The sequence below is a fragment of the Elgaria multicarinata genome, chromosome 13 (assembly GCF_023053635.1).
Source record: "Elgaria multicarinata webbii isolate HBS135686 ecotype San Diego chromosome 13, rElgMul1.1.pri, whole genome shotgun sequence".
Taxonomy (NCBI): Eukaryota; Metazoa; Chordata; class Lepidosauria; order Squamata; family Anguidae; genus Elgaria; species Elgaria multicarinata.
Genome location: NC_086183.1, coordinates 16,932,286 through 16,943,662, shown reverse-complemented (window position 1 = coordinate 16,943,662; position 11,377 = coordinate 16,932,286). Strand labels below are relative to the sequence as shown.

Genomic DNA, 11,377 nt, shown 5'->3' with positions numbered 1-11,377 from the left:
GGGGCAGATCAGTCCTCTCCCCGTCCCGGCAGGAAGCGCCTTAAGCCGTTGCGCAGGGCGGCTGGTTAAAGATGCGCCGAGCGAAGCCCTGTGAGAAGGCGAGGCGAACGCTGTGAGCGGGCGGCGGGGAGGAGCGGCGGCGGCGCTGGGCATCTCCCGGGGCGGGACAGCGCCCTGCACGGCGCCCCCGGCCTTTCCCGCTGGAGGCGATGGGCGAGGGAGCAGGCTGGCGGGCGCAGACGACCTGAGCCCTTCCAGGTGGGGCGTGCGCTCCGCGAAGGGAAAGGAGGCCGAGGCTTGCCCCCCAGCCGGCCTCGGGATGAAGCGGCCCCGCCGCCGAGAGGAGAGTTCATCAGACACAGAGGCCGAGGCCAGCGTCGACGTGGGGAAGGAGGAGGGGGAACGCAACAGGTAAGGGCAGAGGGCGTGCCCAGGTGTGGCGATGCAGCCAGTCGAAGCCCGTTGATGTGGCGCAGAGCGCCAGTGGATGGTCCACGCGTGGGAAGGAATCCGTCCGAGGGCAGCCGCCAGAGAACTCGGCGACGACCGCGCCACGGAAAGCCCATGGTTGTATCAAAGAGGAGCAGGGTGTTGCTTTCCTCAAAACATAATTGGCAAGTGTCAATTCATTTCACATTCAGCGGTAAATGATGGGGCATTCCTGAGCCTCTGTTGGTTCCTACACTTACAGGGCGTCCAGCTTTTTCACTGTGACTTGTGCAAAAGTTCCAATTTTCCCATAGTGATGGAGGGGATCGTAGCCACTCAGTATCTAAATGTTGGGGCATCAAATAAACACTCTTGCTCTAGCAGCAACACCTAAACAGTCTTCGGGGGCAGCCCTACACAGAGCATGGCACAGCAGTCTAGCCAAAAGGTGATCAAGACACAAATGCTTCTTGCCAGATCTGAATCTGAGAAAAAGGGGTTGCATCCTTCTTGTAAGTTGGAATTGATGCAAAGTGCTTCTGGCTTTCTTGCCTAGAAACATTTAATAGCTTTTTAATTATAAGTTTTAACAAAATAAAACAATAAAAGAAAAAAATGTAAGTGTAACTACACACTTCAAAGGCCTCAGTTTCAAATATTACAACATTCCAAAAGGGGGGGGGGATGAGTAAATTATGCATCAGTGAATGCAGATCAAATATCCTAATATAAGTCCATTTGTAAATGGTGCCTATATACAATTAACGGGTCCAGAAACATGCAGGGCCATAAAATCTGTGTGACTGAAACTTCATCAATAACTCCAATCTCCTCCGCAAAGCCCACAAGGCCTGTCGTGCCTTCAGCCTTGTCTGTACTGAGCTTCATTTGTCTGGCCCAAAACCTTGTGTCCAGCATGGGGCTCACTGGACTTGGGGCAGCTGAACAGGAATGACGGGACTGGGAAAAGGGGTTTCTGTCTTTGGTCTTGCCAGTCTGGCTGAGGTGTAGGGAGTTCACTGCTTTCATGTCTTTCCCATCAGAATCCTCTTTTATTTTGAGCTGTGCGGAATGCTCTCTCCTGCTGCAGAAGCTAGGATAGCCGTGCCTGAATGGTTCATCAGCATGGGAGATCGGAGGAATCACTGCCCAGGAATGCAGAAGTCTCGCTGGTCGCTCCCGTCAGCTCAGTGGATTTTAGCTTTCCTTTTCCGACATCCGTTCCCCCACTTCAGTCTGTGCTTTTTCCGAGTTAATGGCGTGCTGTTGTTAAGAATATGGGGTGACTTTGTGCCTCTCATATATTGGTACTTGTTGGTTTCAGATGATAACTATTTAAAAGTAATCTAGAATGTATCAACGTTATATAAAAGCTGGCCCTAAGGAGATAGAATTGGAGGGTGGGTGTCAATTTAAGACTTGAAAAATTCCATAAATTGTGTCTTTAAAAGCTTTTGACTCTGCTGTCCAGGAGATGGACTACATGAAACCTTTGGGTGCTGACATTTGTGTCTGCAAGATACAAAATGAACTCCTTCCCACCTTTTCTGTTTTTGTTTCTATTTAGCCAAAAGCCAGGATCTGTTTCTCCCACAACAACGTCTCAGATGCAAGCAAGAAAGAAGCGGAGAGGGGTGAGGGGTGTATAACCTAAAACCTGGTCATATTTTTAGACAGTTGTTTGAACGGGCAAAGTGATTTGCATTTCTTATTATTTACATTTCTTATTATTTGCATTTCTTATTTACCCTCACAAGAAACTGCTATGATTCAGATTTTACTACGAGGAACCAAGGCTGCAGTACAATGATGGGAGGGTCTGATGAACCCAGATCCAAGTTCATCACTCTCCATTCCTGTGTGTCCAGAGTTGCTAGAGCTCTGGCACGGTTTGTCCCTCCTTCCCCAAGCTTTTGCAGGAGTGGGGGAGTTAATAACTATCTCAGAGCAACAGCCATGATCACGATGACAGATACCAGTGATAGGGTATCTTAAGGGAAACCCCCACATCTTTGGAATCCCCTCCCCTGAGAACTTTGGTTGGCTCCTTCACTTCGGTGTAATGACCTTTCTGTTGGCTGAGGCTTTGATTAAACTGTTGCTGGCTTTTATTTTGCTTCAGTTTTTAGTTAGGTATTATGTGGATTTATTTATTTACAACTGGTTTTGGGCCACCTTTAAGGGTGTACTGTTGCCGTATTTTTAACAAAGTTTTGTTACTGCAGGCTGCTTCAGGAGGGCTTGTCCTGAAAGCCAGGTTGTAAATAATGTGAATGAATGAATAAATAAATAGCACTTTTGTGACGTATGCTGTCTGTGTAGCCAGCTGTGTACACAGTTTTTCTGACTGTGTATCTGAGTTGCACCCAGGATGGATAGCAATTGGTTCTTTCCTTAAAATAAAAAATCAGATTTTAAAATTTTAAATTGGATTTTTAAAAAAAGTTTCAGATCTCTATTTTTAAAATAACCTGGTTTAAAAAGAAATCTGAACTTGATGCAAACATATAGGGTTGGTTCCAAATACGCCATTTTCCCCAAGCTACCTCCCACGCACTTCTGTAGAAGATCTCCAAACCCTCCAGAGCAGATTTTCAGTGGGCTCACAGCAGTGTAGGGGAGAGGGAGCCAAGACCCAAAAGTGCCCCATTCCATGAGTAGAACCCTGGATCCAACCCATAATATCTTAGAACTGAACTTATGACCCACTTATGAAAGGCTGCTTTTGTTTATAACTCTGGAGAAAGCAGAACAATGGTCATCATACAGCACAGTAATTTGTGTGCTTATATTGTGGTTTATAGTGTAGACATTTATAGGGTACCCTCTCAGGTTGTACAATGACTCTATTTAGTTTCAAATTATATGCTCTTATGGCTGTAGCCACTAATTAATATGCACTTCCATCTACGAAGTAAATAAACAATCAATAGCATTTTAAAATTTAATAAATACTTTAAATTGATCCCTTTTCTTTAGTGGTTTAAATAAGGATTGAAATAGCTGGTTTTAATCCAGCCTGGTTGCAAATCTGTATAGTGAAGTGCATAGTAGATATCTGCATTCATGTAAAGCTGTACATGGAGGCAGAAGTATCATTTCGTGTTGGGCTAGGAAGCAGTTGAGCATATTTATTTAATTTATTGATTTAAAAGACATATCTAGCCTTTCTCATTAAAAAAAAAGTTCTCAGGCAGCTAATAGGATCAAATTAAAACAAAAGAACAATACAAAACTACTTTTAAAATGATAACATAATTCGATAGAATCCCTTTGTTTTCGCTTTCTCCTTTTTGCTGCAAGGAAGCTAATTTACAGTGGAATCCTATAGAGATATACTTAAAATGTAGTCTCAGTGAGCTTACCCCAAGGTAAATGTGTGTAGGCTTGCAAGCCTTAGGTGGCAAAGAATGGTGCCAATGGTACTGCGTTGTCCTCTCCTGTTATGTCCTCACCACACCTAAAAAGGATATCGTAGAGCTGGAAAAAGTGCAGAAAAGGGCAACCAAAATGTTTAAGGGGCTGGAGCATCTCCCCTACGAGGGAACGTTACATCCACTGGGATCGTTTAGCCTGGAAAAAAGGAGGCTAATGGGAGACGCTATAGAGGTGTACAAAATTATGCATGGTATGGAGAATGTGGAAAGGGAGACATATTTCTCCCTCTCTCAAAATACTAGAACCCAGGGTCATCCCATGAAACTGATTGGTGGGAGACAAAGACAAATAGGCCACCAGTGAGGGAGGAAGCAGCAGCCAGGCACCTCTCCACCGTGCCTGGGTCCAGCTCCAGCTGAGAGCCCCCTCCCTCCTGCTGTCAACTGTCTCTGCAGAGGCCACCAGTGAGGGAGGAAGCAGCAGCCGGGCACCTCTCCACCGTGCCTGGCTCCAGCTCCAGCTGAGAGCCCCCTCCCTCCTGCTACCAACTGTCTCTGCAGAGGCCACCAGTGAGGGAGGAAGCAGCAGCCAGGCACCTCTCCACCGTGCCTGGGTCCAGCTCCAGCTGAGAGCCCCCTCCCTCCTGCTGTCAACTGTAACTGCTGAACTTTGCAACTAAGATCATAGTGCCTGAATTTGCTTTCCTTTTCCCCCTCCTCCTCCTCCCTCCCAATCCCCTTTCCTTTTGTGTCATGTCTTTTAGATTGTAAGCCTGTGGGCAGGGACTGTCAAGAAATACTTTTGTAAGCCACTGTGAGAGCCTTTTTTGGCTGAATGGCAGCATAAAAATCCTTAAATAAATAAATAAATAAAAATAAAAATAAAACCGCCCAGAGAACTTTGGCTATTGGGCGGTATAAAAATGTAATAAATAAATAAATAAATAAATAAAAGGAAGTACTTTTTCACACAGCGTGTAGTTAAATTATGGAACTCACTACCACAAGATATAGTGAAGGCCACCAATCTGGATGGCTTGATTGAAAAGGGGGTTGGATAAATACCTGGAGCAAGGCTACCAATGGGTACCAGCCCTGATGGTTGTGTGCTATCTCCAGTATTCGAGGCAATAAGCCTCTGTGCACCAGTTGCAGGGGAACATGGGCGGGAGGGTGCTGTTGCACCATGTCCTGCTTGTTCAGTGGTTGGCCACTGTGCGAACAGAGTGCTGGACTAGATGGACCCTTGGTCTGATCCAGCAGGGCTTCTCTTATGTTCTTATGTTATTGCAGTTCATTGAGAAACGGCGCAGGGACCGTATTAACAGGAGCCTGTCGGAACTGCGGCGCCTGGTTCCCACGGCATTTGAGAAGCAGGTAGGTGACTCTGTCTCCCAGGAAGACTCCCACACATGCACACAAGTTCTAACAGGACCAGTACAGGCTTTTTGATTATATGAACAGGAATGGAGAGAGAACATCAGAGGAGTAAATTATTCAAAGTGGCAAGAGGGATTTTTCTCTTGTAAACATCCTGCCCTGGGATTTAATAGTGCAACCAGCAGAATCCATTTTAGGGGTCCTCGGATGGTCCTCCAAAGAATGATTTTCAGCTGATGTTGTAGAAGAAGGTACCACTTCCAGTGGATAATAAGTGGCGTCCTTCTCTCTAGAATGGAAAAAAATGCCAAGGCTGCTTTCAGACAGAGGCTTTAGTGTGCAATTGTCGAAGATGCTTTCTACACAAGGCAGTTAATCGGATGTTAATCCACTGTATCTACTTTACTTTTCATCACAGAATCAAGATAGAAGCACTATATAAAGTGTTTCCTTTCCTGCTTTTTGCTACATAACCTCTAGGTGACACTGTGGTAGCAGAATAGTGCAAATACACAAATGAAAAATGTGGTCTCTTTTGCTTTCACAATTAAATGCCGCATTTTCCCTTGTCTAAAAAACGCATTTAAAGTATTTGTTAGACACAGAAGTGGAACTTGATGGTCATGTCATTGTCTAAAGAACCTGTAAACAATCATGAGTAGGGAATGATGAGTGCATGATAAATGCTTCATGTAGAAAAGCCCTTTGTTTAATCACTTTTTACAGGGGTGGTAGTGGTACATGACATTGTGGTGGAATCAAAAGCCTCCTGTGTTGTTTCTGCTTCTGCTTTTCTTCAGACTGATTAAAGTCTGACTTTTTTAAAAAAAAACAGCACTATCTCTGCAGGTATAGATGATATTATTATTATTATTATTATTATTATTATTATTATTATTATTATTATTCTTATTTACATTTATACACCACCCCATAGCCAAAGCTCTCTGGGTGGTTCACAAAGATTAAAACAGTGAACATTAAAAACAAATATACAAAATTTTAAACAATAAAAAGCATAAAAACAGACAATATCCGTTTAAAACAACTATTTTTAGGTCAGTTAAAAAACTCAGCCTATGCTGTTAAATGTCAGGGAGAAGAGAAAAGTCTTGACCTGGCACGGAAAAGAAAACAATGTTGACGCCAGGCGAGCCTTGTTGGGGAGATTGTTCCAAAATTGGGGGGCTACCACTGAAAAGGCCCTCTCCCTTGTTGCCATCCTCCGAGCTTCCCTTGGAGTAGGCACCTGGAGGAAGACCTTAGATGTTGAGCGTAGTGTATGGGTAGGTTCATGTCGGGAGAGGCGTTCCATCAGGTATTGTGGTTCCAAGCCATGTAAGGCTTTGTAATGAAGATGATGGGCAATACTAGGAGCTCTCAATCAGGAAGCACCTGAGGAGAGTGGGGGGGAGGGTGGGAAGAAGCATGAAAAGTGTGACCATTGTTGCATAGATAACGTTGTTATTTTTTATACAGAGTGAAACAGGTGTGGGTGGGTGTGCATGCTTATGTATGTTTGTGAGAGAGGGGGAGACAACCACACATTACCATATGTGTTCAGTTTGCCTACTTTTTCCAAACACATGAAGTGGCCCTGATACACACCTACCCACACTTAAAATCTGAATCCTCTTTTGTTCACTGAACAGGGCTCTTCCAAACTGGAGAAAGCGGAAATCTTGCAGATGACAGTAGACCACTTAAAAAGGCTTCATGCCACTGGGGGTGCAGGTGAGACATTTGTCTTCCATGTTATACTCTGGCCATGCTCTGCCTGGCACGTGCCCTTCCGATGCTGCTCTGGAGCCTGATTTATACAAATGTCTCCCTAGCACATCTTTCATCCTGCTGTGGTCTGAAGGCCATACTACATGCAACGCCATCCATGCAATTTGCAATTATGTGAATGATTTTTAAAGTACAAATAGAAAGATGCTTTTGGGGGTGGGGGGAAGCAGTCTAGATGAGGACTACAGGGTTAATATTGTCCTACCCAGCCATTACCCCGCTGCCAGGGTCTCAGACTGTACTGGGGTGCTGCAGCTGCTATATACTCTTTTTTAAAAAAACAAACAAACACCCTAATTGCTAATTGCATTAATGGCCTTACATTTAGTTTGCTGCTGCACCAGTTCAAGCTGAGTGGGCAGTGTGAGTGGAAGTTCCTGACAGCGGCAATCTGTCTGCCTTAAACTCCCCTGCAAAATGTAGAATCAAGTATTTTAGTAGATCAAAATTGTCCCCCGAATCGCATTTCAGAGTGTAGGCCATTTACAGTGTAATGCATGGCTACTCAGAAGTAAGGCCTGCTGAGTTCAATGGGGCTTACTCCCAGGTAAATGGGTATAGAATTGCAGCCTTGATGTGTGTGCTGTGGCTGGACACAGCATTGACTTGTGCTTTTATTTTCAAAACAGGGTTCTTAGATGCTCAGGCCTTGGCAGTGGATTACAGGACCATCGGTTTTCGGGAGTGTCTCACTGAAGTGGTGAGATACTTGGGCATCCTTGAAGGCCAGAACAGCACCGATCCTGTCCGCCTTCGGCTCCTTTCCCACCTGAACAACTGCATTGTTGAGATGGAGCCGCCTCCTGTAACAGCGCCCTTCCTGCCCTTTCAGCCCTGGCCTTTATCACTTCTCCCTAAATCCATAGCCCCTCCCACCCAGGTCCCTATACCCAGGAGGGAGTGTGCCCCTGGCTTAGCTATCTTGGCTACTTCATCAGTAGTCTATCCAGGCCCTATGCTGAGAGCAGATCCCATCTGCCAGATCCCAAACACTGTCCCATCAGTCTGCCCGAACGTCCTGTCTAATAGAATTGCTTTATCCCGAAGGATTAGGCCTCCTCTGGTGACATTGGCTGCACCTGGTTCTGCACCCAGTGAGAGTTTAAGGGAGGCAGCAGCACACAGGAGCAGCCATTTCACAGCATTTCTGTTCTCTTCCTCCGGTTCTTCAGCGAAAATTCCAGGAACACCAATTTACATGTCTCCTCCTGCTCCGAATCCTACTATTCAAGGACCAGGAATCAAAATGGGATCCTCTAGACTCTGCTACTCCTGGACGACTGAAATTGGAGCTTTCTGATCCTCCCCCACCACAAAGTCCAAACCCATTCAACAGCTTTACAAAAACAAAACAAAGCTGAACTCAGCACTCATTCCTGCAACTGCTTTGCATTTATAAAAAAAAAAAATCCTTTCCAGGCAATTGGTTTATTGTGTAGGCAATTTGAAGTCTTTGCAAGGAACCACAGCTGGGAAAATAGCAGTTTTCTCCCCAATTACCATGCTTTCATTCCAGCGTGGAGTGTTCCACACTATAATTGTGCAAGTGTCAGAAGTATCTCATGGTTGATGCCTTTGACAACATGCACCTTTCCTCCATTTTAAAAACTTTTTTTTAAAAAAATCCTTTCAGTTTTGAGCACTCTGTTGTATCATTCTAATTGTGAACAACCTTAGCATGTATTTTGTTTGGTTTGGTTCAGCCTGTGTACTCGCCTCTTGATTTCTGGAATATGTATGCACTGTTTGTTTGTTTTTAAGGAGGATGTGGGGAAATGACAAGCATTGTACTGACAGCTACACTCCAGTATCCTCTTTTCCTTTTTATTTTGTGCTTGAGCCCAAACCATTAAAGTAAACTATAACGTTTATATGCTGACTCTAGTAAACCTTGGATTATCCCTTAAATTCCCCCGACTCCCCTTAAAGCTCTAGCGCATGCCGTAAGAAAGCCACCAAAGGGTGTCGTTCCATGTTCAATTTACTTATGTACAGCGTCACTTGGGACTCCAGCCTCTTTCAGGCATGTGGTGGAAAGGGGATGCTAGCTTAGAAAGGAAATATAAAATAGACATGGGAGAAATGAGAAAGAGGGAGCAAAAAGGATTGAAAATGAGCAACAGGGAAATCTGGTGACACAAAATTCGCCCGAGTCATACAGTTAATAAGCTGCAGAAAGATACAATTTGCACATCTCGTTTGCATGTTAAAACTGTGTCAAACATACGCTTGGGGACTGAACTCTTCACGAAGGACAGGGCAACGTCTGCTCTTAATATGCTTTAAATGTGTCCACCAGGGGAATGCGGAATAATGATCCTGTTTTTATAAAAGTAGGAGGCATAATTTCCCGGAGTTTACTTTTGTGCTAGAATGCATACACCTGTCCATGGGACAATGCAGAATGCCTCAAAGTTTTCATTGGAATCTGGTGGACATTTGGCAATAAAAATATTGTAACTGCTGGTGTGTTTCACAAAATCTGCTGTTGTAGTGTGTTTTGTTGAGTTGGGGACGTGTCATTTACTTTAAACTAGCTAATATCCTCTTCTGTAGAGAAGGACCTGAGGATAAGTGATAATGATGACATTCTGTAAAAGGCTTTGAAGCTGACAAAAGCTACTACACACATCCCAGGAATATTACTATGGATGGTGCTGTGTTTTATCTGAAGTCAGAGTATAATTAGTATTTACTTTTATTCATAGAAACATTTATATACTGCCTTTGGGCCCCCAAAAGTGTGTGCTGTGGGAGGGGAATGGCTTTTGCTCCAAAATATTGGCGGCTTTTTCTCTGTGTATGAGGAAATCATGGGAGTGAGGAAATCAAAGTTTTTGTATTATGATGGAAATTGTAATGCATGTTGGGTCATATAATTTATTTATTACATTTATACCATGCCTTCTTTCCTCTTGCAAGGAACCCAAGGCAACTTATAATCCTCCTCCTCTCTATTTATCCTTACAACAACCCTGTGAGGTAGGTTAGGCTGAGAGTCATTGGCACAAAATCACTCCGTGAGCTCTGTGACCAAGTGGGGACAAGAACCTGGATCTCCCGAATCCCAGTCTAACACTCTAACCACACTGGCTCTCATAATGCGACATTTTTTATTTGTCATTTAAGACCCATAGTGTTACCTGGGGATTTAGAAATGATGATCTGTTTATTAGTTGCAACAATGATGGCCATAAATTGTAAATTGGTGGGAGGAATCACTTTAGAAGCCTCATCAAAAGGTAATTAAATCTGCAATCTTATACTTAACTGGGAATAAATATCATTAAACTCAGTACGGCTTACGTCAAAGTAAACATCCATAAAATTGTGCTATAAGAGTTGGAAAACAGTATATACACACTCCCATTAACAAGCATTATCCAAGTCAGAGAAGGTGGACAGATGGATAACCGTTTTACTGAAAGATGTATTGGAATAAGGTCCAAGAAAATGAACAACTTCATATGTTATTAGGATAAGAATATATTACTAACGGTCTACAAACTAACTGGACCTCTTTCTAATTCTATTGCCCTATTTTAGGACGTAATCCTATGTACGTTTAGACAGAAAAAACTACAATTCCCAGCATTCCCCAGCCAAGTCATGCTGGTTGAGGAATGCTGGGAGTTGTAGGATTTTTTTTTGTCTAAACATGCACGAAATTGCATTCTTAAACATTCATTAAATATGTATCCGTTTAAGAAATTAGATATACACACCACTTTAATGATTCTTTCATGATTTCTTTCGGCTCACTGTGCTTCAAACCCCCCCCCACACACACTTTTTATTTTTAACGTTGCTGATTTCTAAATAAGCAATTAAACGGCAACGGGGCGCGTTTTGCTGACGGGTATCTAGATGAGGGGGATTAATTAATATGCATAATATTAGGAGAGAGGCGAGAGAACGATGGGTGGCCTGAAGGCGCAGCAGCGTCTGAGGAGAATTTCAGCGGGAGAAGGCAGGCCGCTCGCTCGCTCGGTCCTCCGGCCGAGCAGCGCCGCTGCAGCAGGCGGCGGCACTCCGAGGCTGCCGGCCTCGCTCCCGCGCCCGCCCGGCTTCCTTCCTGAACCGGCAGCTACGGCGCCCTCGGCCGGCGGCCCTCCCGGCGCGGCCTATAAAGGGGCCTCCGCGGCCAGCGCGGCCCTCTTTCTGCTCGCAGCCTCGGAGGAGGAAAGAAGGAAGGGGGGGAAAAGGGGGAAAATACTAAAGAAAAAGAAAAAAAGCCTTAAAAACAGCAAAAGAGAAAAAAATAAAAGGAAAAAATTCATTACCATAACCAGGAATAACGAGGAGGGTAATTAATAATAATAATTAATAATAATAACAGCGCGGGAGGAATCGGGGCCGCCTTCCTGTCTGTCTGTGTAGCAAGCGTACCGTCCCCTGCC

At 44.4% G+C, this 11,377-nt stretch overlaps 1 protein-coding gene across 2 annotated transcripts; it reads left to right on the top strand.

Annotated features, from left to right (window-relative positions):
- Positions 1 to 319: 319 nt before the first annotated feature.
- Positions 320 to 9,442, top strand: HEYL (hes related family bHLH transcription factor with YRPW motif like). 2 transcript variants are annotated; one of them, XM_063139855.1, is made up of 6 exons: positions 320 to 411; positions 1,997 to 2,063; positions 5,100 to 5,183; positions 6,839 to 6,920; positions 7,607 to 7,782; positions 8,150 to 9,442. In XM_063139855.1, the coding sequence occupies exons 1-6, from the start codon at positions 320 to 322 to the stop codon at positions 8,336 to 8,338; spliced, it is 690 nt and encodes a 229-aa protein (XP_062995925.1). In that variant the 3' UTR covers positions 8,339 to 9,442. The 2 variants fall into 2 exon arrangements, with proteins under 2 accessions (XP_062995925.1, XP_062995924.1); XM_063139854.1 differs by having other exon boundaries at positions 7,607 to 9,442.
- Positions 9,443 to 11,377: the final 1,935 nt, after the last annotated feature.